Genomic DNA, 10965 nt, shown 5'->3' with positions numbered 1-10965 from the left:
ACACACACACACACACACACACACACACACACACACACACACACACACATCTACAGTTCAACGTACCTGCTGCATGGCAGTCCTGCCAAGCAGCCCCTCCTCTTGGCGGTGCTTGCCATGATGGGGGAGTTCCGTGTTGTCACGGTAGTCTCTGCCTTTTGAATGCTGCAGCTGCAGGACCGCCGGACTCTTAACTGGCAGGGGCGGCCGTGGAGCTGGGATGGGTGTTGTCTGCTGGCTCATTTCTGACCTGGAAGGCTTGACAGGCCTCTTGACTGGCACTGGGGCTTGGGAACTGGCCGAGGCCTTGGGCTTCCCTTGGCTCTTGTCCCCACTGGGCACTCTGCCCTCAGCAGAAGAGGAACAGGTAAAGGAGCGGATCCGAGGTGTGGGGCCGAGGACAGGCATGGGGGCCTGTCTGCTTATCCCCTTGACATTCTCCACCTCTTGGGCTTTGGGGAGCACGATGCTGGGTGATGAGATTCCTGGGTCTGGACAGGGCGGGGGCTCCTTCCGTAGCATCTTGGGAGACTCCTGCTCTTTTCTGGGCAACGGCTTAGGGAAGGAACTCAGGGACCCATACAGCGGGTTCTCAAACATCTCGGGCTTCGTCAGCAGCAGGTCCTCCTGTAGCAAAGCTTCCACATTTCCCAGATCACCAGGTCTGGAACCATGGGGAAGAGGAGAGGAGAATGGGGAGGAAACATGCTTAGAAGTCAGGACATGGGGAGTAGATGCTTCACGCCTCTGGGTTTCATTTCGGGGTAATAAAAATGCTCTGGAACTAAATACAGTACTGATCATATAGCATGCAGCGTAGAAATGCCACCAAATTATTCATTTTCCAGGGGATAATTTTACATGAATTCTGCCTTGAGAATTTTTCTTTTTAAACACAGGGACTCACTACATATCCCTGGCTGATATAGAACTGACAGATCCACCTGCCTCTCTGTCTGCTGAGTGCTGGGATTAAAGGCACACAGCACCCTGCTGGGCTAAAGGTATAGACCAGGATGGACTCATGATCCTCCTGCCTCTGTCTCTTCGGCATATCTTACCTCCATGTGTCACCGAAAGTGATGACTTTTTAAAATTAGCACATGAACGAGAGATGATAAAGCTGGATGTGGCGGTTCACACCTTTAATTCCAGCACTTGTGAGGCAGAGACAGGCAGACCTGGTCTACATAGTTCCAACAGAGCCATACCTAATACATATAGATCCTATCTCAAAGAGAGGGGGCGGCAGAGGTGCTGTCCTCAGAAGTGACTTTAATTCTGTTTAAATGAGAGCATCTGTGAGCAAAGGGGCTAGCTCTGGAGATTTGGTAGAAAGAGTAACATATAGGAAGCCACTACTTATGTGTGAGATGCTGCTGTGACAGATCAGAGGCTAGAAGAGGACATTGGATTCCCAAGACCTGCAGCTACATACATGTGTGAGTCACTATGTAGGTGCCAGGAATTGAACCTGGGTCCTCTGGAAGAAAAGCAAGCACTCTTACTTAATCACTGAGCCATCTCTTTAGCCACTGACCTTGTGTTTTTACTTTCTATCGAGCATCCTACCTCTGATCTTCTGCTCTCTGAGGGCATTGTGATAGACAGAAACAAGCAAGACACCCCCCGCCCCGTGTGTGTGTGTGTGTGTGTGTGTGTGTGTGTGTGTGCTTAATTAAGAGAAACTTTACAAGGCTTGGCACCTAACTACCACTCGGCTATAGAGATGGAGAGGCCAGAGAATGGAGCCAATAAGACAGAAGCTAGAAAGTCTCCCTCCAGCAGAGTGTTCAGGGTGTTCCTGAGATCCTAAGGGGGTGGAGGTGGGGGATAGGAAAAACAGATTAAGCTCATGAGTTTTAGTCAAAAAAGAGTTTGAGTATAGGTAACAGGAAACCAAGCCCTTATCCAGGGGACAGAGTTAGTTCTTGTGCAGAAGACTATGGATGTCGGCCAGGGCCCAAGCAGAGTCTCCTTTCTTAGCACGCAGCCTTGACCTCAGATGGCAGTTTGACCTCAGACAGCAGTGATCCAAGCTTACCAGAACTGAAGTGTTTTCCAGGAGACGGGACTTTTAAATGCTAAAATTGGGTTAGCCTCGGGAAATCTTGGATGGGTGGTCATTGCCACCTAGTCCTGTAGGATCTTGTGTACCCCTGATATATGTGTACCCCTATGCTGTCACCTGGGACTGGAGGGAACATGTTCCCACTAAGCTCAGTTCACCTTGTGAAGCACAAAGTGACTTCCACTCTGGGAACCTCTGAGGCTTATTTCATGAACTTCTATTTTCTTTGTGGCTGTTTCTAGTTTTGCTTCATGGGGTCTCAAAAGAGACTGCCTTTGTCAAACAAATACATCAGTACCTACTGGATGGATACCTTGATCCTCATTCCCAGGGAGAGATACCAAGGCTATCTCTCCCTTACTCCTAGGAGGTAGACTTAGATCTGGCTAAGGGACCTGCCCTCCTACCTTTCACCTAGTTCAGCTAACAACTAAGGCATAGGACTAGCAGTGCCTCTCCAGAGGAATTCCTAGGCAGGCCTGGTATAGGCATTTGACTTAGAGGATCTGGAAGAGAACCACTCTGTAGATGATGTCCAAGCATGGGTTCCTGATTACTAGGAGTTAGCTTTGCTAAGGAACTGAAATTCTAAAGAGGAAAGAAAAAACAAACAAACAAACAAACAAACAAACAAAAACAGCACTCAGAAAAGAGTCTAATTGTGAGAACCTGTGTCACCACAAAGTGCTCAAGGCAGCTGGGGAGGAGACACAACAGTGTGTCATTGTTACTGGGTCTGGATGTCGTTTGACCATCTGTCATCCTGTAGAAATGGGATTTCCACCTAGTGTTTCCCATATCTGCTTAGGGACTTCATCTGCTGTGTGGTCTTTGCTTCTAAGCCTGTTCTGGCCAGCTCCCTCTGTAGGATGACAGTTCTGCCTTCATTTGGGTTCCTAGTCCCAATGTATGTTTCCAATGCCACCAGCAGGAGGATCCAGACAGTTCTGTATGAGAACATGGATGCTTGTTTTTAAGGGAAGAGAGATTTGGAGTAGATGATGATGTCTATTCAGAAATCCTCACCTCTTTCTCATTGAGGCTTCCAGGGAGGGGAGGATGGCATAGAATGTCATTGGTTTGAGAAATGTCTTTGTCAGTAAATGCAGTTTTTATAAGAAGATGCTTTTCTTGGCAACCCCTCAACCTAGTCCCCTTTAAAATCAAGTTTCACCAACTGTTTTGGACAGGCAGAAGCCAAAGTAATGGGCAGAACCTACTACAACTCTGCCCTCTTCAGGCTGTCATCCTTGGGAGTCCCCATGGGGTGCTTTTGAGCAGAAACATACACAGACACACAGAAAGACAGACAGACAGACAGACAGACAGACACACACACACACACACACACACACACACACACACACACTTCAAGGGACACTCACCTTGCCTCTTGCACCCTGGGGCAGGGACCTCGGTTGGCTGTGGAGGATGAAAACTTCTTTGGTGATGGAGGTGGTTGGGAGGGAGGGGTTGGAGGACCCTCTCCCCTCCCAGGCCCCAGGGAGGAGTCCTTGGGTAGCTGGTCATAATTCCAGGCTGTGAGTTGCTGGTCTGGGGACAGGGTTGGTTTCCCATGCAGAGGCTGTCCAAAAGGCCCCATACCAATGTAGTTTGGATTGATGATCTCATTGAGGCTAGAGACACCACATGCAGGGACCCTGTAGGAAGATGTGGAGGCACACCTGAAGGCTCTTCCCTTCTCGGTTGGCACCAGCTTGAGGAAAATGTTCCTCGGCTTCTCAGCCTCTCAGTACCTTTGTTTCTAGGCACAACAATTCATCTACTCATTCCTGTCCATATGTAATATGGTAAAGAGAACAAGAGATCAAGTTGAGGCAAGCAGGAGGGTTAAGACCCACTAGGTAGAACATGGCTGGAGAAGATCAGCTCAAGGCTGGCTGTGAATTGAATTTATATGAAATACGGAAGAGAGAAAAAGGAGGATGCTCTGCACAGAGGCAAAGGTCTATGCTGAGACCCTGTGGTCGGGGGGAAGACTAGCCTGTTGTAACGCTGGTTTGCTGAAGACAAGTCAGCACATAGGGAAAGCAGAATGAGAACCTGGCGGGCCCAGAGCTGTGGAAAGGGTGGTCAAGAGTACATTTCCCAAGGCAGACTGGACAAAGTCCTCATGGGACATGTTGGTTTGCACATTCTGTGTAAGACATCAGAACATGAGGATGAGTGTGTGATCGCATAAGTCAAGACTAGAGGTGCTGAGGAAGACAGTTGTCTTAAAACTGGAGGAGACAGTCCAGACCCAGTGAGGCACTCCTTGTAGTCACACACTAAACCTTGCTCCACACTGGGCTTTATCTCAGGAGGACTAACAAGACCACATCAGGAAACAGAGGATTCTGATATCAGGAAACACAATACACTGGAATGTCCAGGTTATTCTCAATTCAGTCTTTCCTGTTAGTCACTGGGTTGGTTAGTTTTTCTGTGTTTTGTTTTGTTTTGTTTTGTTTGTTTGTTTCTTGAGACAGAGTCTCATTATGTAGCTCTGACTGTCCTGGAATTCACTGTGTAGAAAAGGCTGGCCTTGAACTCACAAGACATCAGCCTGTCTCTACCTCCTGTGTTCTGGAATTAAAGGCATGTTCCACTACACCCTTCTGTGCTGGTTAGTTTGAACTGCCCTCTTGACATAATCTAGAATCACCAGGGAAGAGAGTCTTTATGAGTTAGATAAGTGTGGCTTGTGGGTTTGTCTACAAGGACTTGTCTTCATTGTTAATTAATGTAGGAAGATACAGCCTACTGTGGGTAGCACCATTTCCTAGGCTGGGCCCTGAATTGTGTAAGAGTGAAGAAAGCTAACAGAGACCAAGCGAGGGTGCATGTGTTTATTCTCTCTGCTCTTGACTGTTGATGTGATAGGTTAGGTTCCTGTTCTGACTCCTCCACAACAATAAACTGTAATGTGGGCTTAAAAGTCAAATTATCTCTTTCCTCCCCATGTTAATACCTTTTAATCAAGGTATTTGCCACAGCAGCAAAAATGAAACTAGAAAGTCACAGATGGGGACTTTTGACCATTTATGTTCCTGGCCTCCCTGGACACAGGAAAAGCATCTTTTGCCCTGGAATTATTTATATTATTTTGCCCTGGAATTATCTATAGCTCCTTCTTCCTGGACTGTACATCCTTCCACTAGCTGGTGGTAAGTCTGTAGGTCATGACTATACTGTATTTACATTGGTTTCTCCCTGATATACAGTAGGTGTTCATTAAAAGCCGGTTGAGCTGAACTCTTCCTACATGGAAAAGTTCTCCAAGGTTTTGATCTCCCAGAGATGGGGATTTGAACTCAGGATGTGAAATTGAGGTAGGAGAGAGAGTGGCTCTCCTGGACCACAGCATTTCTTTTCCTCTGATCTGTGCCCTCTCCAGGACTCTGGCTCTCACAGCCCAGCTAGTTGTAATAAATCTTAACAAGTGTCATCTACCTGCCAGCAGGCTCCCACTGCCTCATGGGATCATGGCTGGTGAGGTTCTTCAAGTACTTCATTCCACTGGACTCATCCCGCTCTGTCTTCACAAAGTCTGGAAGAGAATGTTCAGGAAAAAAACATGTGAGAGGCTAGCACTACATGGGTTACAAATGCCAAAGTGGTATCTCTTTGCAGGCCAAAGCTGGAGTGTAAATAGTGACTACTGGAAGGTATTTCAAGCAAGATTTTCAGGCTTCACAATCCTTATGCTCGGTGATTGTTTAATGATGCCTACCATGGGTCCAGAAGGAGAAGAACAGATGTTATTTCATGAAATATTTCTAACTTGTTAGCTCAGCCAGGGACAAAACAAACATTTCTTGTCAGATTACAACAAACTTAGAACAACTATTATGCACCCTATGAGTACTTCACATGCAGAGCTAATCTGTTTAAGGGGGGGCCTCTATAAACCAGCTTAAAGGGACCCTCAGTTTTATTTCTGAATCTGGCATGTGGTTGCTAGGTGATGACCCTATCTTTTTAATCCACTGTCCAGCGAGAGAAAAGATCTCTCATGGGGCACAGGAGAGTCACATGCACAGAAGCAGTGGCGCTTGGTGCACTAGAGCCTTCCCTGTCATGAGGAGCCCCTCCCCCTCCCCCTGCACCCCATGTTGTGAGTTCTCACGCTTGCTATTTTCATGACAGGCAAGCAACCACTGTGTCTACCGGCTCTTACTTGGCCCCAGGTGAACTTGACTTAGTCTGAGTTTGCAGCCTTTAGCCAGTCATCTAGCCTATCTATGCCTCAGTTTCTTCATTTGCCAAGAAGAAATAACCATACTTGGCTCACAGGGAGGTTGGAAGAGAGAAATGAGATGACTTGTTTTCTTCCCATCACAGACATTGTCTCATTATGTCACCCAGGCTAGCCTTGAACTCATGATCTTCTTGCCTCAGCCTCCTGAGTGCCAGGATTACAAGTGGGCATCACCCGTGCTACCCTAGAGACTTTCCAACCGAGCTCTATTCTGAAGGCACAGATCATAGAGACTTGATAGCTTTGCTGAGAGAAAGTACATGCCCTCAGAGCAGTGATCTCTGGGAAAGCCAGGAGGAGGATGGCTTACCATAGAGCTTCTCCCTCATCTTGCCCTGGGAGGTCTGCAGCTTAATCTCTCCCCGGAAGTGGCCAGTCATCTCCCCATGGTGAGTGAGAGGTGTGTAGATGGGAAGTTGGGTCTCTGTGGTCTCCAGACGAAGGGCAATGCAGCCTTCACCTAGGGAGAGAAGAGATAACATCGACATGAAAATCTTGGCATTACATGGATAAGGAGCACGCTCAGAGATATGGCTGGAGCACGGGGAGACAGTTCCTTGAAGCAAGTGGCCAGGCAGGGATTACCAACAAACCCTTTTGATCGATGCTTTAGCAATTTGGGGCAAATGTCTGAAGCCTCATAGGAAAAAGAACTCTATACAGATCAATGCTGGGAGAAAAAAATTAAATCCTAGAAAATCCCCCTGAGAAATGGTGTTAAGTGTTAATCTGATTGCTATAGGGAAAGCTTACTTGCCAAGGTTTGAAACAGTACAAGAAATAAACAAAATCAGATAAGCAGGTAAGAGTGTAAATCAGTCTGAAACTTCCATACAAGGACAAGTCTGAAAGGAAAAGGAGACAGACTGGAGAGCTGGCCTGGCAGCAGGGAGGGGCTAATGTTCTACACCTGAGGAGTTGTCTGAGGAGCTGGATGGGGACAAACAAGAGGGCCAATGGTACAGCCAGACTCAGGCTCAAGTCATAGCTCAACTGAGGGCTGTGTGACCTGGGTGAATGACTTGACCTCTATGAGCCTCAGTTTACCTATTTACCCATTGGGGAACAGAACCTGCCTCTTAAGGCTAAGATTAAATTACATAGTACCTGCAGCTCACTCAGCAAGGGTAAGCGGGAGGTTGCTAGCAGTGGCACCCAGAAGTGACAAGGAGCAGGGATAGTAACCCATTAGGAAAAGTCCCTCTGGGACAGAAGAAGAGGCATGATGGGCGGTGGCAGACAGGCCTTCTTAGAAGACTGAGCTGCTATCACCCTCACAGAGGCTGGAGCTAATGGGCAGGTAAGGTCCCTGGCCTGGGATGCTTACCGTAGGACTCATCACTGTCGGAGGATTTAATGCTGATCAGGATGTGCTGGTCCAGGAGGTACTCAGGGTCAGAGATAATGGGCTTTAGCTGCAGAGGAGACACCAGATTAGAGTCCGCAGGTGGGGGCAAGTAAGGACAGGTAAACGAGGGTCATCAGTCTTAGTGTTTGAATACACCGGAAGAGCTGGAGAGAGGCTTAGTGGTTAAAAGCACTGGCTGTTCTTCTAGAGGTCCTGAGTTCAATTCCCAGCAACCATATCACTGTGGCTCACAAACCATCTATAATGGAATCTAATGCCCTCTTCTGGCATGCAGATGTACATGTAGATAGAGCCCTCATATACATCAAATAAATAAATAAATAAATAAATAAATAAATCTTACAAATAAATACATAGGAAAAGGGAACTGAATATGTTCTTTCAAGCAAACTCAAGTCTTGGCTCTCCATGCCCAAGAGCAGATAGACCATTGCTCAGCCAAGTGAGGGATAATTTTCTTCCCTGCCCCACCCCCATCTCCTAAACTGGGTTGGGCTTCCCGGTCCCTGGTCCATTGCCTTCATGTTTCTTTCCCTTCTTTGCATATCCCAGAGGCCAAGGGAAGGACCGGCAGCCAGGTCTGAAATGAAACCTATAATACCATCCTTCTCCTCCTGCCCCTCCAAGTTCTATCTATAGCTGCATTAGAGGAGCTGCACCCCAGTCCTGTTCCCCATCTGGGGAAAAGTGTCTCCTTGTAGAAGACCTTCAGTTGGGGTTGAAATAACCTGTGGTTTGCTAGAGGTGTGGCTTAGTGAGTGACAGACTCCTGAATGTCAGCACTGCTCTTAACTTGCTGCTGCTAAACAGTGTTCAGGGATATCAGGGACATAGCTCAGTGATTGGGTGCTTGCTTAGTGCTTGCAGAGGCTTTGATTCAATCTCGAGTGCTGCGAGCACTAAGTAGGTAATAACTGAAGGGGAGTGGGCACAGCAGGGCTGAAAACCACTTAGGAATCTATTCATGATGAAAAGCATGCTCTAAGTCACTTGACAACAATGTCTAAACTGGTCTCTTCAGCCTTGGTCTGGGATGGCTACAATCTGGACAGACCTGCTACAGCTGCACACTAGCCTGCACTGCTGCAAACTAGCCTGCACTGCTGCAGCTGCACTCTGGGCAGACCTGCTGCAGCTGCACACTAGCCTGCACTGCTTCAGCCCTCTGCCCCAGGCACATTGTCTTCCCGTATTACCTTGGGTAGAGTCTCTCCAAACCGTACCACCAGCTCTCCTTCACTTCCCTCTTCATTTTCTCCTTCCTGACTCTTGACAAAACCTGTTAGAGAATAAGAAGCTGGGTTTGCAGACCACAGATCAAGAACCAGACAGAAAAGACTCCAAGGGTCACCTTCCTTGGACCACAGAGGACTGTCTTTCTCATGTCTCTGAGGCCTCCGAACCATTTAGGAGTCAGGCTTTCTGGGGATTCTGTTTTTGTTTGAAGGATGGTCATTTGCCAACACAGTCTAATTATTTTTAGGAAAAAATCAAAGAGATTTCCCCTCCTTTTTCATTCTTCTTTGCAACATCCCAGGCAACAAAGAAGCCATCATACTGCAGGCAGGAAGACTGGGAAGCATGACAGCTCGTCCCACTTCCCACGCCACTCAAGATAGCAGCCTTTTGAAATTCTAATTTAAGCCTCCTAATATGCTGTTTCCATAGAAATCTATGCAAATGTCTCGGTAGTTTAAAAACACCCGCACAAAGCCCCTCATTCCCGTTAGAACTGTTTTGACCCTGGCTGCAGAGCTGGGGCTTCAGGACACTGTGGTGCCCAGGAAGGGCTGGGATGGGTTGAAGGGAGGTGCAGAAAGGTGTGAGGGGGGTACAATCCTGGCTGGTACCTCTTCTGGGCTCTACAAGCAGGCAGTCTGTGCCTCTGTTTGCAAGGTTGGTTCCTACCCTTCCCCCCTCACTCTTCAAACCATCTCAGGGAGACTTAGAAAGCATACAGTTCTCTTGCATGGGAGTCTCAGACAGTATGCCTGGAGATGTTATATAGAAAGGATCCTTCATAAGCATGGTGGGTGCTCAACACTGCCACCTGAGACAGATTGTCCATCTCTACCTTGCTTCCAGTCACAGTGAGCCCCACAACACAAGAGCCACAATACGGAAAGGGCAAGGGGCACCAGGGCAACAGCAGCTGTTTAGACCCTGTCCAATCTTAAGCATTCTGGAGCTTTGCCCAGGGCTATAGCTGAGTAAGAACCCAGCTTCATGGAAACTCAAGTGGTTAAGAGTCTGCCTAAAGAATGTTGACAGACAAGTCAGGGACATGGGAGACAGAGGGACAGAGGGACACCAGTGGCTGCCCCTATCTCTAGGACTGAGACAGTAGAACAGATCACAGGGGTGGGGAAAGGGCCTCATAGCCACTGGGTAGCCTCATAGACACTCCACCTTTGCTGAACCCACTGAGATCCGTCCATGGATTCTCATCAGAGAGAGAGAGAGAGAGAGGCTGAGAAAGAGAGAGAGACAGAGAGAGAGAGAAAGAGAGAGAGAGGCAGAGAGAGAGAGACAGAGAGAGAAAGAGAGAGAGAGAGGCAGAGAGAGAGAGAGAGAGAGAGAGAGAGAGAGAGAGAGGCAGAGACAGAGACAGAGACAGAGAGACAGAGGGATCAACCATTAATCATTAATGGAAAGGTACTTAGGTGAGAGAATCCCCCCAAAGTGTAGTTCACAAGGCACTTACTCTCTAAGCAGCTTGAGTGGAACTCCAAGTAGAACTTAGTCTGGGACTTGGTCTTCAGTGTGGCATAGCATGCAAGAAACTCGATCTGCCCTTGGCTGTCCACAGTGCCAGGACCTGGAGCATGGGAGAGTAGGGATTTCTTTGTATACTGTGCCTGAAGATGGAGGTTCTAGCTTCTTTCTGGGGGTTTCCTCTCTGTGTGCAGCCACTATGCTGGGCTTCCTCTAATGGTCCACAAATGGGAAATGTCCAGGTTGGAAGGAAAGATTTCTCTTAAAGGAAAGCTTCATGACCCAGTACCCAAGCTCAGCACCTATGTTGATAGCCACAGTTTCTCTGATCTGTCACAAGCTGGCCATGTAGGATGCAGGTCAGAAAGAGTAAAGACTGCAAGACCCAAGATATGTCTATGATCTGTTTTGCCAACAATCTGTGTGGCCTCTGGCAACTCCTCAACCTCACTCTAGTCTCCCAACTAATTCTCTCTCTCTCTCTCTCTCTCTCTCTCTCTCTCTCTCTCTCTCTCTCTCTCTCTCTATCTCTCTCTCTCCCCCCCC

At 47.9% G+C, this 10965-nt stretch overlaps 1 protein-coding gene across 1 annotated transcript in view; it reads right to left on the bottom strand.

The window, feature by feature from the left end:
• The window catches only part of Inpp5d (inositol polyphosphate-5-phosphatase D), a 50928-nt gene that overhangs the window by 2148 nt on the left and 37815 nt on the right, over positions 1–10965 (bottom strand). The window contains exons 17-23 of the mRNA XM_028784657.1: positions 10409–10522; positions 8901–8983; positions 7663–7750; positions 6646–6795; positions 5528–5624; positions 3457–3732; positions 67–664 (exon numbers count right to left, since the gene is read on the bottom strand). Coding sequence (XP_028640490.1) covers positions 67–664; positions 3457–3732; positions 5528–5624; positions 6646–6795; positions 7663–7750; positions 8901–8983; positions 10409–10522 — 1406 coding nt within the window. The remainder of the gene's footprint in view (positions 1–66; positions 665–3456; positions 3733–5527; positions 5625–6645; positions 6796–7662; positions 7751–8900; positions 8984–10408; positions 10523–10965) is intronic.

The sequence above is a fragment of the Grammomys surdaster genome, unplaced genomic scaffold, assembly GCF_004785775.1.
Source record: "Grammomys surdaster isolate TR1022 unplaced genomic scaffold, NIH_TR_1.0 124552, whole genome shotgun sequence".
Lineage (NCBI taxonomy): Eukaryota > Metazoa > Chordata > Mammalia > Rodentia > Muridae > Grammomys > Grammomys surdaster.
The sequence above is the reverse complement of the archived record's forward strand: the minus strand, read 5'-3'. Positions and strand labels throughout refer to the sequence as shown.